At 42.0% G+C, this 21,817-nt stretch overlaps 1 protein-coding gene across 12 annotated transcripts in view; it reads left to right on the top strand.

Annotated features, from left to right (window-relative positions):
* The window catches only part of ptprt (protein tyrosine phosphatase receptor type T), a 308,145-nt gene that overhangs the window by 30,223 nt on the left and 256,105 nt on the right, over positions 1-21,817 (top strand). For all 12 annotated transcript variants that reach the window (XM_069715322.1, XM_069715324.1, XM_069715326.1 and 9 more), the window contains exon 2: positions 16,537-16,662. In XM_069715322.1, coding sequence (XP_069571423.1) covers positions 16,537-16,662 — 126 coding nt within the window. The remainder of the gene's footprint in view (positions 1-16,536; positions 16,663-21,817) is intronic.

Below are 21,817 nucleotides of genomic sequence, written 5' to 3' on the forward strand. Positions count from 1 at the left end.
CACACACACACACACACACACCAGAGCCCTTGGGTACGCCTGTCCTTGCTCTCGGGTCGGGGTGAAAGGCTGACCTGGTTTCTAACAATATGACCCCAGGTGGTACAAAAACACAAACGCACAATGACGTTCGGATAACGAATACACGCTTATCCAGGTGCAAAAACGAGGGTTTGCACAGATATTCGTGTTTGCTTGTACGTACACACACACACACACACACACACACACACACACACACACACACACACACACACACACACACACACACACACACACACACACACACACACACACACACACACACACACACACACACACACACTCACTCACTCATAGTGCATCTTGAGAAGTTTGGCTCATTCCACCCATAAATTGTGCGATAGTAATCCATCTTTGTCATGGAGGGAGAAAGACTACATTTTTGTCTATAACTGTTTTACGCCGCTCTGAGGAGAGAGAGAGAGAGAGAGAGAGAAAGCCAGATAGGTAATCAATATATGTGTGTGTGTGTGTGTCAGTCAATGCTTCACCAGGACCTATCTTCCAGATCAATGTGCGTGTGTGTGGAGCTAATCTGTTTTTGATGAAAGTGTGGGCCAGGATTAAACCGGTTAAACCTAGGGTGAGTAGAGGAAGCACTGGAAAAAGTGTGTGTGTGTGTGTGTGTGTGTGTGTGTGTGTGTGTGTGTGCGTGAGCGTGAGCGTGAGTGTGTGTGCGTGTGCGCGTGTGTTGCATTCACACTGCACAATTTACTACACAAAAACCAAGCGGTGGTTTTGACTCCATCTGATCGGTGGATTCGCGCTCGCTAAAACTGATCAGTCGGTCTGGATTCCACTTAGACTGCCAGAAAAGCACCGACTGAGCAAAAGAGGATCTAAATAACATCCGTCTGCCAATATGTTAAGTTACTTTCAAGATCTGAAGTGGAGGGCAAAGCGCTCGGCGGTGCCCGCGACCTAAGAGGAGCTTTTAGTGTCCCAGCTAATTTAAAATGAAATATTAAGCCTGCTGGAGGTGCGGCGTGAAGGGCCACTTCAACCTACACATTGCGGTTATGAATATTTACAGGGATTAAACTGGTTTTGGCCTAAAGGAAAATTATGCAGAGTAGATGTACGGTGTGTCAGCAGGACCGTGTGTGTGTGTGTTGTGAAAACTTCAGACTGACTCACGAGATATTACAGTTTCATCTCGTGAGGCTTTCTGCATGCAGGACGGTTGTTTTAATACTAATTGAAGGTGAACTGTATTAACGGAAGCCTTTAATACCTCCTCACGCGGGATGACTATGAGTCGGCATTGTCATTCATGATTAATTATAAAGGAGTAGTGGCAGTTTTGAGATATGGCAAATTGTAGGGGTTTGACTTCCTGTGAGAATTGGTCCCATCCAGGTTCTCGTTCAGTCTTTAGTCGCAAAACTGGCCAAAAAAAAGAAAAGAAAAATGCAACCGATGATGTGCACTAAAAGACATTAATCTAATCCAGCATTGAAGTGGTATTTGTTTTACAGTAAATTTGACTCTTTTTGAGTGGGAGCAAGGGCAACACCATCGGACAATATTAGTGTAACGCAAATATACAGTTGTAAAGTATATGTTGGCCGATATGAAGTTTGTTTCTACGGAACATGATGCAGAAAAAAGATGTTTGGGATAAATTGTAAATTGTTCTATTTGTGTTTTTTTGTCATACTTAGAATTATTCAATTCCGATTGACGTTTTACTGTTTCAGTGTCACATTACATATATAATATAGAAAATTGGTCGATATATTGGCAAAGAATTTTTTTTTTTTTTACTCCCTAACATCGGTATCTGATAAAATGATAAATGATGAAAATCCAGCATCGTTTTGCCTCGAATTGTAATCTAACATTACAAATACAAAATTCCCGTCCAAATTGCGCTTATTTTGTTTTCCCAGGCAACAGCAACTCTAAATTTCTCAATGCACGTCGTTGTATCCATCAACCACTCAATACTCCAATACTGACTCCACTGTTAGAGACCCGACCCAACTGGGACTAAATCGTAGCCTTAACATTTGCTATTTGCCAGTAAATCCATTAGCTTGCATGCTTCCCCTCAAAGTCCTGAAATCATTGACCTCTATGACTAGTGGTCATGTGAGGAATTGTAAGGGCTTATAAATACCTGAGAAACCGAGCCTTACCAGATGTGTTAGTGACAATAATAATATGACCGTTGAATCTTGAATGTGATGTTAGGAGTTCATAAACAGCCCTGATTAACTCGGCTCTGTCCTTCCCCATCTCTTTCTTCTTTTTGATGTCACAGCTTTTTTTTTTTCTTCCTTGGCATGTTGCATACATGATTATGATACAACCATTTCTAACCTCCGAGCTGCTTCGAATGGACGAATGCTTCTCGCGCGGTCCTACGGCATCGTAAAAACGAAAAAGAAAATGCCCGAAAGTCATAAAATTGTTGTCGGTATGAGATGATTAGCTGCTGCAGGAATGCCTGTCCTGCGTTTTCTACCGCTGCTCACTTGTGATTACTGGGGAAGAAACAAGCCGCTGAAGGGCTGTGAAATGAGTGCTTACACGCCACGCACACTAATTCAGTCGTGCCGCTGCATACATTTTGTGTTTGTGTGTGAGTCTTTTATGAAATGCATACTGTGTGTATGCATCCACCTGTTTTGAATGTGTGTGTATGTGTGTGTTTGTGTTTGTGTGTGATTACCAGAGAGACATTTTCAACTGTGCTTTTCAAAGTAAAACACACACTCTTGTTCTTCCAGCTCTGGGAATTCACTGACTGAAAAAGAAGTACTGCTTCTTTTTTGTTTGTTTGTTTGTTTTTTTGTTCCTGCGTGGAGCTACTCGAATTTGTATAACGCTACACAAATGGACATACACATTTAAATCTTGGGGCTAATGTTGGCTGAGATTGACAAAAACAAAAAAACGTTTTACAATGTAAAATGTCCAACCAGAGATTTTCTTTCAACCATTTTATCTACACTGAAGCAAAACATAAAAAACAAAAGTCCAAATCAGTAATTTCTTCTTCCTCTTTAATATTCAAGAATATCCCAGACCTCATGAGTTGATATCAAATACATGGAGTTCCTTTGTTACAGCGTTCTCCACCGCAGTAAGAATTAGACTATAGAATTCACCGTAACTCCTTAAATGAGAATAAACCTGCAGAGACAAGAAGCAACATGTGTAATGTGATGAAAACTCAATTTAGAGCTCGTATTTTCTTACTTATTTGAGTATTTTTTTCACATATTTTTCTCACTATTTTCAGAGGCACATGTTAGTTTTTGAAAGCCTTTGTTGTCGGGCTTAAAAATGTCAGTTTTCTGTGGATAGAAGGCCCAGAAAAGAAAAACAAAAAAAGATATATTTCTGTGTGTACTCAATTCTTCTCAACACTCTCATGGATTCACAAACACCGACACGCCAACAGCTTTGGTGTCCAACTCTGACTGGTCTTTGTGTCAGAGAACCGAATCCCTGCTTTTGTTATTTGTAACAGTCACTTCTCTTTTCTTCTCCTCCCCTTTTAGACCCTCTCTTGGTGTGGTACTTAAATCCACTGCATTATAAATGCTCAATTGATTGGCCAAGCTTAGAGGTCAGTAATTAACCAAGATGTGGACAAAGTACATAGAGAATATTAAATGGATGTAATAGCCTGCTTTGATGTGGCATCTGAATAGACACGGTAGATATAATAAAGTACAACGTGAACCGAAAGAAAATGTGGAAAAAGTGAATAAGAGATCAGAGGTCATTTTATGCTCAGGTGGACGTCAAAGTCGAGCGATCGTCCTTTAAGTTGAATGAAAATGGAGAGAAAAGCGGTGAGTAGAGTTGAGGATAGAAGGAAAAAACCAGGGACGAGGTGGTTGACGAAAATGTGAGGACTAAAAGAGACACAAAACATTAGGAGGAAAAATTACATTCAAAACTTAGCAAGGCCAGATAGTGGAACCAGATTACTGGTACAATCCATTTAAACGATATAAAACAGCCTTACTGGCCAATAACACATGAAAATCTCCTTTTGTACGCACATAAATGCAACTTTCCCCAAGGCTACAATCAAATGGACCACAGTGATAATAGATTATTTAAGAAAAGCGTGGACTCTATACAGCTATGGTACAGCAGTGTATCTGAGTGTTGTGCATGCGTCTTTTCAGTTGTTATTTACGTTGGAAGATCTCCGAGTTATCTTGGGTTATTCTGACTTATCTGATCATATCATGAATTTTAGTTTCGAAGTTACATCAAATTTCGTGCCAAAATAGTGGAGAGAAAAGAGGGACGAGGAAAGTACAATTACAGAGAAATGGTAAATGTCTTTATCACCTTACGATCCCAAAGCGCTTTTACACAGTTTTCCATTCACACATATTCACACACTTATGAGACTGAGCTGCCCGCCATCAGGAATACATTCACACACCGATGGTACGCCATCGGGAGCGAACTGGGGCTCGGCGTCTTGCCCAAAGACAACCTAGGGAGGAGCCGGGGGATCGAACCACCGACCTTCCGAATAGTGGGCAAAACCACATCCGGAAACAGAAGTGAGAGAAGAAAAACCAAAACAAAAGAAAGCCACTGAAGCGATGAGTGAAAACGGATCATAAAAGTAGAAAGAAGGACACGAGAGTATGAAGAAAAGAAGGGAAAAATAAAATGTCTGAGCAGTGAGAAAGCAAAAAAAAAAAAAAAAGAAAAGAAGTGAGACAGAAGCGGAAGGAGAGCAGAGGAACCGTGATGAAGCTGACAGGACAAAGGGAGACGAGGAGGAGAGGAGGACGGGGAGGGAGTCGGTCACCCCTGTAGTTTTGCTGGGAGGAGGTCTGAACCTGCTACCTCTCCTAATGAGCACCGTGGAGAGTGTGTGAGGGAGTGTGTCTGGAGCCGTGTGCATGAAAGTGTGTGTGTTTGTAAAATATCTGTCTTTCTGTCTTTATATGTCTTGAAGATGATTGTGTGTATTGAGGGTTTATCCCCATGAGTGTGTGTGTGTGTGTGTGTGTGTGTGTGTGTGTGTTGTTTGCATCTCTGCTTGTAAGAGTCAATTTAAGTCGTGCAGACCTTGTTAACGTCGACTTTTGGGGAGTTTCAAATACCAAAACGGCAGTCAAGACATTGTTTGTTTCGCAGCTATTGTTCTGCGGACTGATTAGAAACACACCGGCCGAGGTTTGACTGACCCTTTGGATCTTGATATGTTCCCTTCTCCTTTTTCCGTACAGCCCACGAGGCGAGTTCGCACTGACGGTTCTCGACGAGATGGTTTTGAAAAGTGCGACTACCAGACTGAAACCTGCCAGTTTGCGCCGACGCAACATTAAAGACAGTTTTTTTTTTTTTTTTTTTTGCTGTTGTGCATCATTATTGTGATCTGCTGACAGTTATACGGCGTTGAAACGGAGCTCGTGAGCTGGCGGCGAACGTACGAAGCCGCGTACGCCGTGTTGCTCGGTGTTCAAGTGGTTGAATGGTCGTCAGAGACTGTTGCTGGGCAACGACGATCGTCATTTTTTAACTGCCGACGAAAAGTGAACCTCCGCCTCCTCCTGACATTTCCGGAGACGTCGGCAATCGCGTCGACTCGGGGCTTCCGGGAAATTTAGAGTTCCGACATCGTGAATGCCACAAGAGGGCGCCGTTCGTACGGACCCTTCTCGTGTACGCGGAAAATACGACGGCGTTTGAACGCAGCATTTGCAACTGACGTGACGGAAGTTGACTTCGCTACGAGCTGATTGGCTTAAACCGCAGACCGGCGACTTGACAAGCAGTGTGTGTGTTTGACTGTGTGTGTGTGTGTGTGTGCGTGCCTGTTTTTCTGTTTCACAGTAATTGGTTAAAAGTGGATATAATTAAATGAACTGTCTCAATGGTTTTTGCCGCCTCCGTAAAGAGGTCGAGATGTATTTGAGCCGCTCAAACAACGTGACCCACTTTGAGTTCATTGCGTCGATGGTCCTCACAACAATACACATTCAAACGAGGCTATTTATTAATGTATTTTTTTAAATTTTCTTTTTTTTTACAGATACACTTACGTGCAGTGATGATATTTGATAAGGGGGATTTGAAAAGGCAAACATGATGACTACACGTGAATCATCAGCGCTGAATCATCAGCGGCGGTGATCGTTGATCGTGATCATCGTAGCGACAGCAGTCGCGTCTCTTGACAAACGGTCGTCGCTTTGATGACTCAGCGTCTCGTTTTCTCTCGCTGTCGCTCAGAGGGATCCCGACCAACTGTGCGATTCACGGTTAATGAGAGCATTCAGATGATACCACCTCTTTGTGTGTGTGTGTGTGTGTGTGTGTGTGTGTGTGTGTGTGTGTGTGTGTGTGTGTGTGTGTGTGTGTGTGTGTGTGTGTGTGTGAGAAAGTGTGTTAGTGTCTTAAATGTGGCTTCTTTTTAAACAGTTCTGCCAACGAGAGCTTCTTTTGATTTAAATTTGACTGAACAACAGCAAGATGTGGTCTGGAAACAAATTTATAGGGATTGTCAGAGTAGTAGAGGAGTATATACACTGTGTGTGTGTGTGTGTGTGTGTGTGTGTGTGTGTGTGTGTGTGTGTGTGTGTGTGTGTGTGTGTGTGTGTGCGTGCGTCGCTGGGTAACCGTATATTTTCTGTGTCTGTCCTTGTGTTTCAGACAAGTCGAACAATTTCAGAAAAGTTGCATTTTTCACGTTTTTTCGAGGATCCGTTGTACCGATGTCACGAGTTCACAACAAACCCAACTGGACGTTCAAAGGTATTAACATCACGTTTTAGTTGGCTGGACGGTGCGAATGCTTCAGTGAAAACTGAACATCTCACGTCCTGAATTCATGTCAATGTTTGTGATTATGACAGTAATTCACTTTATTGATAAAGCGCCAAATCAAAGTCAGAAAGTCATCCAAAAACATGCACCTCAGGTCAGGTTACCTGGCGCCGCGCTAGTGGCAGCCTGTTGCAGCAGCTCCCCCCTGATAGCCCCCCTGCTGTAGTGAAGAAATTTCCCCTCGGGGATTAATAAAGTGAAATAAAAAAAAAATTAATAAAAAAAAAGTCATCCCAGGGCGCTTTACAACATCATACAAGAGAACCCAACAATTCAACAGTTTCCACAAGTGGCTGGAAGGAAAAACTCCCTTTTATTATTATCATTATTTTGGAGAACTAACAAATACTTATAATTTCCCTTTGATCCCATTTCACAATGTGGTCTTAAGAACACAGCAACGTAAAAACTTCAAATTAGACTTAAATTAGAAATTAAAACCCCACGTTTGCGTCGTTATTGCATCTTAAGAATCGTAGAGTATTTGAAGAGGAGGGTTCAATTCTTAGGTCTTTTGTTTTTTTTGTTGGTTTCAAGAAATCCAAATTAATACTTGAAGAAGAAAAAAAATAAAAAGAAGTTTCTTGAAAAATTCCTTTAAGTGCAACACCGAACCATAATTGGCCCATTCTCATCGTCCACAGAATTTCATTTCAGCTTAACTGCAGACCTGAAACGGACTCGACTCTTTTATTACTCGGAGATAAGCTGAGGCTGGTTTGAGAGTTCGGCTCCTTTGCTGAGTCAGCTGATCTTCCGTCTAAATAAACGTCCGCTTGTTAAACCGTCGGGTCAAACCGTGTTCGACCGAGACCGGCTGCTCGGCTGCTTTGGTTTTTTTTTTTCCAGTTAAGAAGGACCGACACGGTTTTCGATCCGTGTATACCCCGTTTTTTTTTTTTTTTTTTGCACGTTAATTATACACTTGAATCGACTGGGATGAGTTTAAAGTGTGTTTTTCTTTTTAGGAACAATTACTGACGCTCGAGGGAAAACATAAATCCAATCGGTTGTGCGTTCGCGTGGCAGATGATGAAGTCCTTCCTTTGTTTGCTTTGTCAACGGCTTCGCTTCTAATTTGTTACGACCGCGTGCTGCGGCTCGTCGTTTCAGACAGGTGGCAGGTACAAATTTGCATATGTTGGTGTGTGCGCGTGTGTGTGTGTGTGTGCGTGTGTGTGTGTGTGCGTGTGTGTGTGTGTGTGTGCGTGTGCGTGTGTGTGTGTGTGTGTGTGTGTGTCAATCTCCTTTACGTTCCAATCTTTCCTCTTCCCTTTTATGTTGTCAACCTTTCTGTCCGAACCAATTGCTTCGGTGGAGCGCAGACGTATGTTTGCCTTCACGTTTGTGCGCTCATGAGGCTTGAAGTGTGTGTGTGTGTGTGTGTGTGTGTGTGTGTGTGTGTGTGTGTGTGTGTGTGTGTGTGTGTGTGTGTGTGTGTGTGTGTGACAGCCGGTGAAAGCGATTGGTGGCGACGCTGTTTTCTGTGTTCTCTCATGCACAACTAAAGGTTACAAGGCAGGGTCCCCTATTGATTCATGTTGCAGATAATTAAAGTCACAATAGACCCTTCAGTGAAAACACGGCCACGGCTTTAAGACTTTTAACAGGAGAACGCACGCACACACACACACACACACACACACACACACACACACACACACACACACACACACACACACACACACACACACGCACGCACACGCACACAGGCTGCAACATAGAGAAGACTTCAAGCAGCAACTGAACGCAATAACCGTGAAACTCTTCACTCGATCGTTTTTGTTTGATCACTTAACTCAAGGTCTCACTCGCTCACTCACTCGTTCACTCGCTCACTCATTCATTCACTCGCTCACTGATTCATTCACTCACTCGTTCACTCACTCGCTCACTCACTCGTTCACTCACTCAACACAACATTTTTTTGTGATTGTTTGCGATTAAACATGCTGGATTTTGTGTCCGATTTTTTTTCTCCAAAATCTTGATGTAATTGAAGCAGTTTTAAATGTTTTTTTTTTTTTGTGGTACAAATTTAAGAAATTCAAAAAAATGTCATGTAGAGGAAAAAAAAAAAATATATATAAATTTTTTAATTGCTACCAAAAACGAGTGATATGTACTGCCGACGATAATAAGCATTTTGCACGTCACAGAAACGATCGACTTCCTCGCTTACGTTGTTTACTCGCTTGTTTACATGCTGGAGTACTCGTTAATTAACTCACTCGTTTACTGTTAGATCCACTTAGTCATTCTTTTACTCACTTACTGAGTCAGTCAGCAGGAGGGGGTTGTTCAGGGGGGGGGATTAAATGTGGTGAAATTGAACTGTGAAGATTCAAGCACATGTTACGGGTTATTATTACATGTTTTAAATGTGGTATGAGCAGTTCATCAGTTGTCAAAACACTTTTTGTTTGGAAAAGATCCATGTGTGAAATTGATCCAGACAGGAAGGTGGGAGAGGGGGGGGGTACCGCTTATGTAGGGGGCCCAGATTTTTTTTTGGGTTGCACCCCTGTCAATCAGTCATTAGGTCGCTCCCTAAAAAAAATACAACAAAATACGAAAAACATACTCTCAAATAATATTAAAGGACCTCAAATCTAAACTTCATTTCACCGTCTGTACGTGTAAACACTCTTTATCTTTCACACCTGCACTCCAGCTTTCCTCCTTCTCCGTTTTTTGGTTTCAGTTCGAGTTCCTCCTCCTCGTTTAACATTCACCAGCCTCTCAGGCAAAAAACAACAACACAGAGATCTCCATGAAAACTTTCAGCACCCAAAAACACTCGCAACCTCTGGCCTCCGTCTCTTTCTATAAATAAATTAGATTTTTAGCATAGCTCCACTGCTTCTGTCATTCCCTCTTTCTTTCATTTCAAATTTCTTTCTTTCTCAGAAGAGTGGTCTGACTGGACTCTCCAGTCACAGCCATGTAAACACACAAATGACCTCTGACCCCCTGCGCAGCGTTTAAAAGAAAAAATGACTCCAACCTCTTTCATCAAAGTATTTCTAGACGTTTCTCGTCTATTCTCCTGTAAACATTCATTCACACGCATATACAAAAAACAAACAAACACAAAACCTCCTACTTGACAAAAAACAGTTTGGATTTGTATGAAGAGAACTTGTTCACCTTCACCACCGTCGAACACTTGATCTCACACACACACACACACACACACACACACACACACACACACACACACACACACACACACACACACACACACACACACACACACACACACACACACACACACACACACACACACACACACACACAGACAGACAGACTCCAACTGTGTGTTAACGAAAAATCTCTGCCTCCTAACTCTTATTATGCCGGCTTATTGGGGCGGCAGTAATAGCATTTAGATATTTAGTCACTGTGCTTGTTTGCCTTTGGCAGTGTGTGTGTGTGTGTGTGTGTGTGTGTGTGTGTGTGTGTGTGTGTGTGTGTGTGTGTGTGTGTGTGTGTGTGTGTGTGTGTGTGTGTGTGTGTGTGTGTGTGAGAATACATGGGGGCAGATGGCATATGTTGGCATATGATTTTAAATGACTTAATGGACATATATAAAGATGCAGGCATGTTCGCTGACAGTGGATTTAATATGAGTTAACTAAGTGACAAGAGAGGCACAGAGACACACACTCACTGAGGCCATCCACACACACACACACACACACACACACACACACACACACACACACACACACACACACACACACACACACACACGCATGCATGCATCCAGTCACACCTGGGTTTTCACACATTTTCTGCCCAGATACGCTTGATTCATGCAAACATAATGTAAGCTTAAGACACACTTGTACACACAAACACACAAATTAGTTCATTAGATTAAAAGCAAAATGCAAAAATACAAAAAAAAAACATATCAACAAAGGTTTAAAAATGTGTAATAAGTGCCAAACGAAGGCTCTTGGCAAAAACATTAGATCATGAATACAGGAACTACAGATACTTCCAAAATAAAGTAAAATATATAATATGATATAACGTTTAATTAAAATATTTAGAGTTAAATATAATTTGGTAACTTCATATTTTCTAAAATATTCGAAAGATTTGCAAATTTCCTATTTTGCAGGACACTGTAAGGTAGCTTAAAGATAAAAAAATAAAAAAAAGTATATCGTAAACAGCCACCGATACATCTGTGATGAGCTTCATGGTCATTATTAGATACTTAAAAAACATAAACAGTATTCATAAACCAAAACGCAAAAAAATGGTAAACGGCATAAATTCTAGTTTTTTTTTTTCTTCCAGATTCATGATTTTGTGCCTCGTTGTCGAAGTCAAGGCGAGTTTTCCTATTTTAATGTGATAACTTTAGTAAAAAAAAAAAAAAAATACCCCCAAAAACCCTCAGACACACACACACACACACACACACACACGCGCACCCCCCCCCCCCGCCCTCCCCCCGCCACTCAGGGTCGGTCATTGCTATCTAAGTGAGCGGTAAACAGACTGTTTAGAGCACTCGCCTCGGTGGGGGGGGGGGGATGCCTCCTCCCTCTGGTTTGTGGCTCCGTGAGGTCCCCCGTCGCACCGCGTTAGCTTTGACTGACATGAAAGGCTCATGATGGGGGGGGGGGATCTTAACACGAGGAGTACGGGATTCTACTTAAATATGGCGCTATCGTCGGTGGTCACGTGTTGATATGTGTGTAAAGTGGGCAATTTGTTCAGGGTACAAAGGGGCTCTTGAGTGGGGTTGGGGGGGGGGGTCGCTTCGCTCTATCTGCACGAGTTGTTTTTGGGTGAAAGCCAGCGTGCTTGCGTAATGTCCTTTGGTTGTGGCTATTCTGGTCATATATAACTAATACGATTTATGTCTTCAAACGGACCAGACGTGACTTCAAGCAGAAGAAAATCAGTTTTTGAATGCCTGTTTGCCCAGTAACCTATTTTACTTATTAAAACTGCTATATTCATTAATTTCGTTTTAAGTGCCCATTGCGTCATCATACAGAGCAGCAGTAGCACTAGAACATCGTATGTTGACGGGAGAACATGCTGCGGTGCGCCTTTGATGATAATTGAAAGTAATCAAATAGGGCGGATTTGTTTTAACGAGAATATGCCCCACGTGACCTGAAACCTATCACACATAATGACTGCAAAGTAAATATCTGATTGAGAAATATCAAAAGGTTATTCATATTTAATTACGTCTCAAGTGCGGCGACAACAACAAAAAAGTCGTTGTAATTTCTGCGTCTGCTATTCATTTGTTGACAATAACTGCCGCTGTTTTAATTGAAGGATAAAGTTAGGATTAAAGCTGCCATCGGGACTGTTGAAGCTGAGGCATGAAGTTTGATAAAAACTCATTTGTTTATTGATTATTTTTTTTGTATCATAATGCAAGATTTCCATAATAACCCTTCAGTATATTGTAATTCAAGGTGTTGAGTGAGAGAACTTCAGAGAGTCGAGCCCATGACGGAGACTTTAGGGTCAATCATGGGTCATTTCAGAGACAGGACGTTTCTTTTGGTTGTTTTACAAATGCGTATGCACGGTTTCTTTAGATACTGAGCCTGATTTTATGCCGGAAAATCCTGGAGAAAAAGTTCATATTCCAGAATTTCTAACGACTCCGGTCGAAAAAAAATTGGGCCGTTACGGAAGCGACCTCAAGCTGCAATACCACCGAGTGCCACTAGAGGGTGGCGCCAAAAAAAAAAAGCCAATAGCAAAAAAAACATGTGAACGCACCTTTAACCTTTTCAGAGAGCTGCTTCAAGCCGCTGGTCCTTCCTACATTACAGCTCAGACTGCGGCAACACGCGAGCTGCTGCAGGTATCAAACTCCACGTGTGTGAGACTATACAGTATTCACCAGCAACATCCCACTTGTTCAAACACCATTTCGAATTTGCATGACGCGGGCTTTTGTTGTCATCCAGGAAACGGATTTCTTTTTTCTTTCTTTTTTCACACCAGCGGATTTGCATTGAGACGTTTTGCAGCAGTTTGACAGCAGTGTGGGAAAAAGAAATAAATCTGCTGATTTACAATAGAAGACGAAAACAGAGACAAACAGCAAAAGCAGCAGATATAAACAATAATGCAACTGTGTGTTCATTTTGGAGTGATTTCCTTTTTAGATAAATATTGTTAAATATTTAATAATGATGACACTTGGTGAGAGATTCACACACACACACACACACACACACACACACACACACACACACACACACACACACACACACACACACACACACACACACACACACACACACACACACACACACACACACACCCCTACCCACCCACCCCTCGGACACTCATGCATAAAAGTAATGTTAGGTATATGTTGTCTATCCGGCCACTACATTTCACAGAGCAACACAGACACACACACACACACACACACACACACACACACACACACACACACACACACACACACACACACACACACACACACACACACACACACACACACACACACACACACACACACACAAACACAAACACAAAAACATGCACCAGAAGCAGCAGCAGCGTTATGTTTTCATTACGGAAATACATTTTCTGACACCGAACATGTGCGTAATTATGTTTGTGCGCAGGGGGAAGGAAAAGTGTTGTACTGATTTTCTCTAAAGTAGATCAGGGGCATTGACACACACACACACACACACACACACACACACACACACACACACACACACACACACACACACACACACACACACACACACACACACACACACACACACACACACGGGGGTCCCGCCCACCGCTGCGAGCCACTTCTCCCTCTCATCCCCCGATCATGGTCTTAAATTGCAGATCTGATATTGAATATTGATAGATCCCCCACCCCCCCACACACCCTGCCTCCCCTTCCCTCTGTTTGTAGCTCTGTTCTAATGAGATCACTTTGATTTCTTTTTTATTTCTAATGAGATCACCGAACAATGAGGGGGCGATAAAGGCTAATTATCTCACTATTGATTAATTCATAACAGTTATTTTCATATCTGTAAGAAACGGAGTTTTTTTTTTTTTTTTTCACGCGTTGCTGGAGGTTGTTTTTCAAGCAGAATGAAGACAAGAAGGATTATTTATTTTTTTCCTTTCCCCTCCCAGTTGATGTAAGTCTTGCTTGAAGAGGCATAATCAACAATTATATTGTACATTTATTGCACGATGCAGTTTAGAGTATGTATGCTGCAGGAGTGTGTGAGGGTGTAGACATGTAACAGGAGTCGGTCTCAAAAGGGTTTAGAAAGATCTTGGTGTGAAAAAACAAGTTCTTTTATTTTATTTATTTGAAGCGAGGCAACGTTTAAACTCAGGATAAGATGGGAATTTTTTTAAATTTTTTTTTTTTTTTTTTTTACATATCTTTATTTACGGAAACGGCAGCGGGAGTACATTTTTTCGTTTCGCTAATATATTGTAATTTTTGTCGTACAGAGTTTGTCTTCTTAACTTGGATGACGGTCTACGTCTGAGGAATTTGTCGATCTTCCCAACATCCTCATCTTTGTCCCGTCTGTGCCTTTGGATGTCCTGCATTACATTTATCCGCCTCTTAGCTCGCTAAATCATTAGCCCCTGTGGCTTCTAGACGGCGTCCACGTTGCCTAGTAATGGCGTTTTTTTTACGACTTAACCAAGCACGCGGTGCGCGGGCTTCTTGCGTTGCAACCGTGAGCTCACGAGTTCCATTTGAACGCCGCATTCATTCCCACTGAGATTGCGTCACGTGGAAATGGTGTTCCTGATGCTTCACAATGCATTTTGTTGATTCGGCAAATTTGACTATTTTTTTTTCCACTAAATTACAATGTTCGAGTCACAAAGCTGTAATCTCTAAACGCTCTGCACTTGAAGTCGAACCACGAGAAGTTTTTCTTTAATTTTGATGAAGTCTAAAGTGACATCTGCACTCAGAAGATGACGGAAACAAAGAGGCAGACCAAAAAAAAAAAAAAAAAAAAAAGAAAGTCGCCATTATGTGATTTCATGAATAAAGCAATAATGTTCCCCCCCATTTCAAATACTTCCAAACAAATTAAAATGGTTGTGTCAAAGCATATGTCTAATTGGGGAAGTGAGTTTGTGTGTTTGTGTGTGTGTGTGTGTGTGTGTGTGTGTGTGTGTGTGTGTGTGTGTGTGTGTGTGTGTGTGTGTGTGCACGGCGCTCGAGGCTAACAGAGAAGGCTAATGCGGTGGAAAATATGTCTTAGCCGGGCCATGAAATAATGATGAGACACTGTGACTTAATCATGTTGACACACAGAGCTTCTTCTTCATCTGCCTCTCACTCTGATTTCTTTCTTTCATTCCCACTTTCTTTCCCCGCCGCTGCTCTCCTCACTTCTCTCATAAACTGTGACGGTGTCTGTCTCGCGCCGGCTCTTTCAATTCAGGCTGATGACTTAATTAGTATTAAACTATTTAACAATACCAAAGCAGCTCGTAAAGGCGGAGTTTTCAAACAAATAATTTCAAACCTTATTGATGTGATTTGAGAAATTGTTTAAAAAAAAAAAAAAAAAAAAAAAATTGAACTGTACTATGGAGTTTTAATAACAAATATGGTAAATAAAAGAGATTATTACAGCGTGCTGGGAAGGCACCATTAATGCTCAATGATATCTTCAGGTTTTGGAGTGACATTTGCCGCCATCCAGAAAACGACTTCGTTCAGGGAAGGCCTTAGCTTATTTTAGCAAAACAATACCAAATTGCATTTTCCACATATTTCAACAGCATGGCTCCGTAGTAGAAGAGTCCTGCAGTCCAGACCTGCCACTCATTAAAAAATTTGGCACATCACGAAACGGGGAAAAAGAAGAGACCCTGAACTGTTGAGCGGCTGAAATCCCATATCAGGCAAGAACGGGACAACATTTCACTTTCAAAACTCCATTTCACTTTCAAAACTCCGGGTCAAACTCTTCAGTTTACAAACATTTACAGAGTGTTGTTAAAACAAGAGCTGATGCAAAACAGTGTTAACCATGCCCCTGTCCTAACTTTTTTATTTTGGCACCAAATTCAAAATACGAATTATATTTTTAAAAGCAATGATAAAACAATTACATTTCAACATTTGATTTGTTGTCTTTGGTCTATTTTTGGTCAAAGTTCTTGCCAACTGTCTTTTTAAGTCTTTTTCTCTTTTTTTTTAAAACAATGTGACACTGTAAATTCTCTCAGACCATTTTTTTTTCTTTGGTAAACAGATACTCCACTTGATCTTACTCTGTTGCGTCTCTGACAGAGGAGTCGCTCAGGGCTCGTTTGCCGCCGCCTGCAGTCGAGCGAGTTGCCGTTTTCAGTAAACTTGAGTGGAGCTGAATCATTAAAAAAAAACCTCTCGCTGTTACATCGGTAACCGCCGCCGTCAATGAATCAATCAGGACTGAGATCCCGATGATTCTAACCTGAGCAGCCACATCCGTTGTTCAAGACATATTGTTTGTCTTCTTTGTTTTTCCTTTTTATCGAGAGTCTGGCAGCTTTTTTTTCTCAACGTGTTGCAGCTGAAATCATCGCCTGCATCTTCCTCCTTGTGAAGTCGGAAGTTCAACCCCACCTCGTTGTATCGTCATTAAACTGATCCATCTTTGTTTTTTGTTCTTTCCGTTTTAGGCGGCTGTACGTTCGAGGAGTCCTACAGCAGTTGCGGGTACAGCGTTTCCTTGGGAACCAATGGATTTACGTGGGAACAAGTCAACTCCTGGGAAAAACCCACCATGGACCCTGCCCTGCCCACCGGTAGGACTCTGCCTTTGTGTTTTTTCCTTTTAAGCTTCCTGTACAGTGTTCTTAAGGGCGAGCTGATGAGCTTCATTATCTTTTAATTAAAGCCTAGTTGTAGTTTTTTGCATCACGAGCGATCCGATGAAGTTGGACTGAGCGTTTTCCAGTCTGCTGATATAAGTTAGATAAAATTAAGCAGTGTGGTAAAAAACAAATCCGATGATTTAGCTTCAAGTCAGGCTACTGCTTGTATTTCCAATTAGTATTATTTGAAACATTTATGACTGGAATCAAAGCAATCATATAGCAGTAAAAAATAATCCAAATGGTATTTAGCAATTCCCAACGAAATGAAAAAGGCCAAAAGCTTGTTTTTATTGACCTCTCTTTTGTATTTTCATACAGGAAAAATACACAAAATCACATTTCTTTTACATTTCTAGAGTTGCCTCGGGGTTGTACAAATGTGTGCGGGGTGTTTTTTTGCAGGCTCAATCATTTTAAGGGGCAAAGGAGTTGATAATTGCACCTATCTTTGAGATGAATTTGCTGATATTTTTATTTCTATCCCCTTTCATGTGACAAAGTAGAAAACAATAAGAAGCATTTAAAAAAAAAAATTTTTTTATACCAGGAGCGGTTCACCACCTTTACTAGGTAATCATATTCACCAGCAATTGTTACGGGGCAATTCTACAGTACTACACATTACGAAAGCAGGTCAATAAAAAGAAAGTTTTGTTATTTTAAATACTCGTTTAAACGGCGAGAATAAAAAGCTAGTTAACTTTTCTTTTTCCTTTGAGTCTCCGTCTCTCCTGTCGTCCATCTGAGCCGGCAGACTCGGCAGACAGATCGTGACGTGACCCCAGCTGGGTCCCTCTCCACTTGTCAAACGCCAAATGGCCATCAGATGGCCTGTCTATCCGTCTCAGTCTCTCATGCAGCTCTTGCCCTTTTGCTCTCTCTATCTCGCCCACCGTCTCGCTAAGCTCTTTTTTTTTTTTTTTTTTTTTTATTCACACTCTCTCCCACCCTGACATGTTTTTTTTTTTTTCCCTCTCTGCATCTTTGAGTCACCTTTTCTCACTTCACTTTTATTCAACTGACAAGACTGTTTGTCAGAAACCAAAGCAGCATTAAAAAATGAACAGCTATGCAAATTATTTAAAACCCAACCGGGGGCATTATCTCTCTCTCTCTCTCTCTCTCTCTCTCTCTCTCTCTCTCTCTCTCTCTTCTCTGTCAAACTAGATACATCTGCCATGATTTTTAATATTCAACACATCCAGAAGCATGTGTTTGCTGTTTAAAGGAAATTAGTTGCTGTCTTACTTCTTTTTTACTTCTTTTTTTTTGCTTGTGTTTTTTAAGTAGTAATAATGGTATCGCAGAATTTCCTCAGATGAATAGAATCCAGGTGAGAGATATAAGCCGTGCTGCTGATGTCAAAAGGAGAGATGAAAGTGTCGGCATTCAAAAGAAGCTCGTTTCAGCCACCCATTAAGTCTATGTGGACCCAGTATTTGTGATCAGACTGCAGGCGAATCGGATTCTCAAGTCAGATCTTTAGGACGCACTCTCTGCGCTGTTATTTCAACCCACGACAAAGCGTGAAATAGACACGCCCGTCCACTGCAGCAAAAAAACGTGAGATAGCCACGCTTTGGGCTGACTTGGTCTGAGAGTTGCACGTTTTGAAATCGTGAAACCTACATGTAAATACCGTGTGACCAACGTCCCGCAACATAGGTTTTGAGACCGAGCACGAAGGAACATCTTGAGAGTCTGAACACACAGCTTTGAACACAGCAACCGGGTACAAGGTGTGGAGGGCAGAAGACACGTATGTTTGTGTTTATCTCTCTGCTGGCTGATATAAGCTAATACTCCAGGTACTGAGATTTACCACCGAGTTGTACATCGTTATAATTCTGCTCCTGAGTCCTTTTCCTCTCTAATTTTTCATCATTCTCATATTCTGCTGTTGAACTCCCCGTACTTCTCTCCATCACCTATTATCCCTCAGTCACGTCAATTATTGCCCCCATACATCATCATCATCATCATCGCTCCCCCCTTTTTCCTTTCGTCTCCCATCATCGTCTCCGGCGTTGTCGGCGGCGGTGAAGAGGGAGATCTGTCAGCCCTCCGCTCACCGCGCTGGAGATCTGAAGCTCAGATACGAGTGAACGGGCATGAACGCCGCCACGCCAGTCTCTCTCGCTCTCTCTCTCTCTCTCTCTCAGCATGTATGTCTCATGTCAGTTATCTGTCTCATCTATCGTTGTGGGCGGTGGTTGTCAGGGGCGATAGCCGTCACGGCCCATAAGCCCTCCTCATCATGGACAACTTATCAACCCGCACGCTGCCCTGACAGCCGAGGATCTGATAAGCCAGGACAAGAACAAATTGTCTGTCATTCTCTTTGTCTGACTCTGGCCGTTAGTCTTTTATTTTTTATTTTTACGTCATTAAGTCTGCCTGTGCTTATCGTAGACCGTCTGCTGGTTGGTCTACGTGTAATTATTAGTGCCATACTGTATCACTTTAAAGCTATAACAGTGAAAAGACTCTAGTGGGTTTCTTATTTATATTTAACAACCATAAAATGTGTGTTTAATGGAAGAAGTGTCCCAGTGAGGCCAGCACTGTGTTTCTCTGCTCATTTGTTTGTGGTGGTTTCTTCTATACTCGTGCGTAATGCATTTATGTTTGATTGCATCTCACGTTGGAACCCAAGTCAGCTGTTTTCATTTCTGCACAACACATTGTTGACATTGTTGAACCGTTGCAAACTACAGTTCAATAGTTGGACTGAGAACATGAACGAAACGGATAAACAGCACGGCTGAGTGAAGTTTTTCACGTTGTGTACGGTACTAGAATCTTAAAACACTAAATAGTGTAATCCTGAATGTAGCTCTCTTTAAAGATTTCTCTTTTGGATCGTCCTAATGAACGCAGGCAAAATCTGATTTCATCACTTTAAACTACATATGTAAGACTAATATTCCATCTAACGTCTTTTGAATGTGCACCACTTTGCTACCAAAATATGTTGATATGAATTTTATCAGCAGCCTGCTGGATCAAAGCTGCGCTAGCTGAGGTGTTTTTTTGTTGTTGTTGTTGTTTTTTTAAGCAGGAACTGATGCAACCGAAAACTAATCCAGTCTGCCACTCACATGTTTGTAGCTGTTTAAAAAGTTGTTGAATATTTAATCATAAAAACACACACACACACACACACACACACACACACACACACACACACACACACACACACACACACACACACACACACACACACACACACACACACACACACACACACACACACACACACACACACACACAAGGGACATTAGAAGAAATAAAACTGGCGGGGATTAAAACAGTATTTAATTTATAACTACAATTACCTCTTCTAACCGCTCGAGTTGAACTCGCCACGTACATCTTTCCAAATCCATATCGATATTGAACTCACAGTGACCTTGACCTTTGACCTCCACAATCTAAACAGTTCATTGCTGAGCCTTTAAGCGAACATTTGAACACCGAAACCTTACTGGGTCATCGTTGGCACGAAGTAAATGTTCCTGCCAAAATGTAACAAATTCCCTCGAGTCGATCTATTGCGTTCACGAGAACGGGACGGACGGATGATGGCGATGTGAGGTCGCAGTGACTTTGAACTTTGACCTTTGACCACCGAACCCTAATCGGTTCATCCTTGAGGCCGAGTGAACGATTGTGCCACAATTTGAAGAAACTCCATCCAGCCGTTCCAGAGCTATCATGTTCACCTGGATGTGTCAATTTGGGGTCATGGTGACCTTGACCTTTGACCTCTGCCCCCGCCCAAATTCGAAACAGTTCATCCTCTGTATCAAGTGAATGTTTTTGCCAAGTTTGACCAAATTCCCTTTAGGCCTACTTGAGATATTGCGTCAATGAAAACGGGATGGACAACCCCCCCGCCTCTCCTCCTCCTCCCCTTCCTCCTCCCCCCTAATCTAAGTACTAATAGTTGTCAAGACAACTCCATCAAGTGTGTGTGGGGTCTTTACTCACAATTGCAAGGTGGAAACAACAATTTCGTCTAAATTGAAATCTGTCAGAATCAAACCAACCGCCTGCTTTGTTTCAGCGTGACCGAATGTTTAAAAAAAAAAAAAAAAAAAAAAGAGGTTCTAAAATTAGATCATTTACATTTTGTGGCGAGTAGATTAAACACATCAAAGCCTTCTGTGACAAACAAGTTTAAATGTAAAAAAAAGAAAGTCTTTTGAAGGGTTTTACACGCGCCTCAACATTTTTCCGACGCATCCTTTTGTTAATCTTCAAGCTCTCTAACGTTCTATAAATGTTTTTCCCGCCGGCGTGCGTGAAACGTGCGCGGCTCCATTCGCTCCCCTCGCCCTCCATTATCGACAGTTATCGTATAATCCTCTTTCCTCCGCCTCACCTCCGTGATATCGATGTGCTCGATACGGTTTGTCACAGAGCGTAACCCACACTTGACAGCTTGTAGATCTGACAAGATTGGATTGGTGCTGTCGCTCTCTCTCTCTCTCTCTCTCTCTCTCGCCCTCCACCTCCGTTCAGACGTCGTTTCATTTCGTCCGTCGTCCTGACAGCTCGTAGATTCTGCCGGGGTTTTCGGCGTGATTGGAGTGGAATCTGCGCTTTGACTTGGGTATGTCATCATCTCTGTATTGACACGGTGATGATATAAACCCCCCCCCCCCACTTCTTATAGATGTGATGGGAGTGGAAGGGCTCACTCTATCTGTGATCACCTGCATGTGCATCTCGCAGACCTCGGAGTTCATAGGTCAGATGTTGGAACCTGATTTTATGTAAAACACTGTGACAGAAAACACATCAATCAAACTGACATAAAATATGTGATGACCCGGCTCCACAACACACACACACACACACACACACACACACACACACACACACACACACACACACACACACACACACACACACACACACACACACACACACACACACACACACACACACACACACACACACACACACACACATAAATATGTATGTAGGTGTGCATCTTATTTCACATATAAACGATACCATACGACATCCTTTATTGTCCCAATGGGGAATTTGCATAGATCGAATTCTGCATTTA

Source organism: Brachyistius frenatus, unplaced genomic scaffold, assembly GCF_029030835.1.
Source record: "Brachyistius frenatus isolate BFR_SWC_R1_liver_20210118 unplaced genomic scaffold, ASM2903083v1 Contig_141, whole genome shotgun sequence".
In the NCBI taxonomy this organism is placed as follows: domain Eukaryota; kingdom Metazoa; phylum Chordata; class Actinopteri; family Embiotocidae; genus Brachyistius; species Brachyistius frenatus.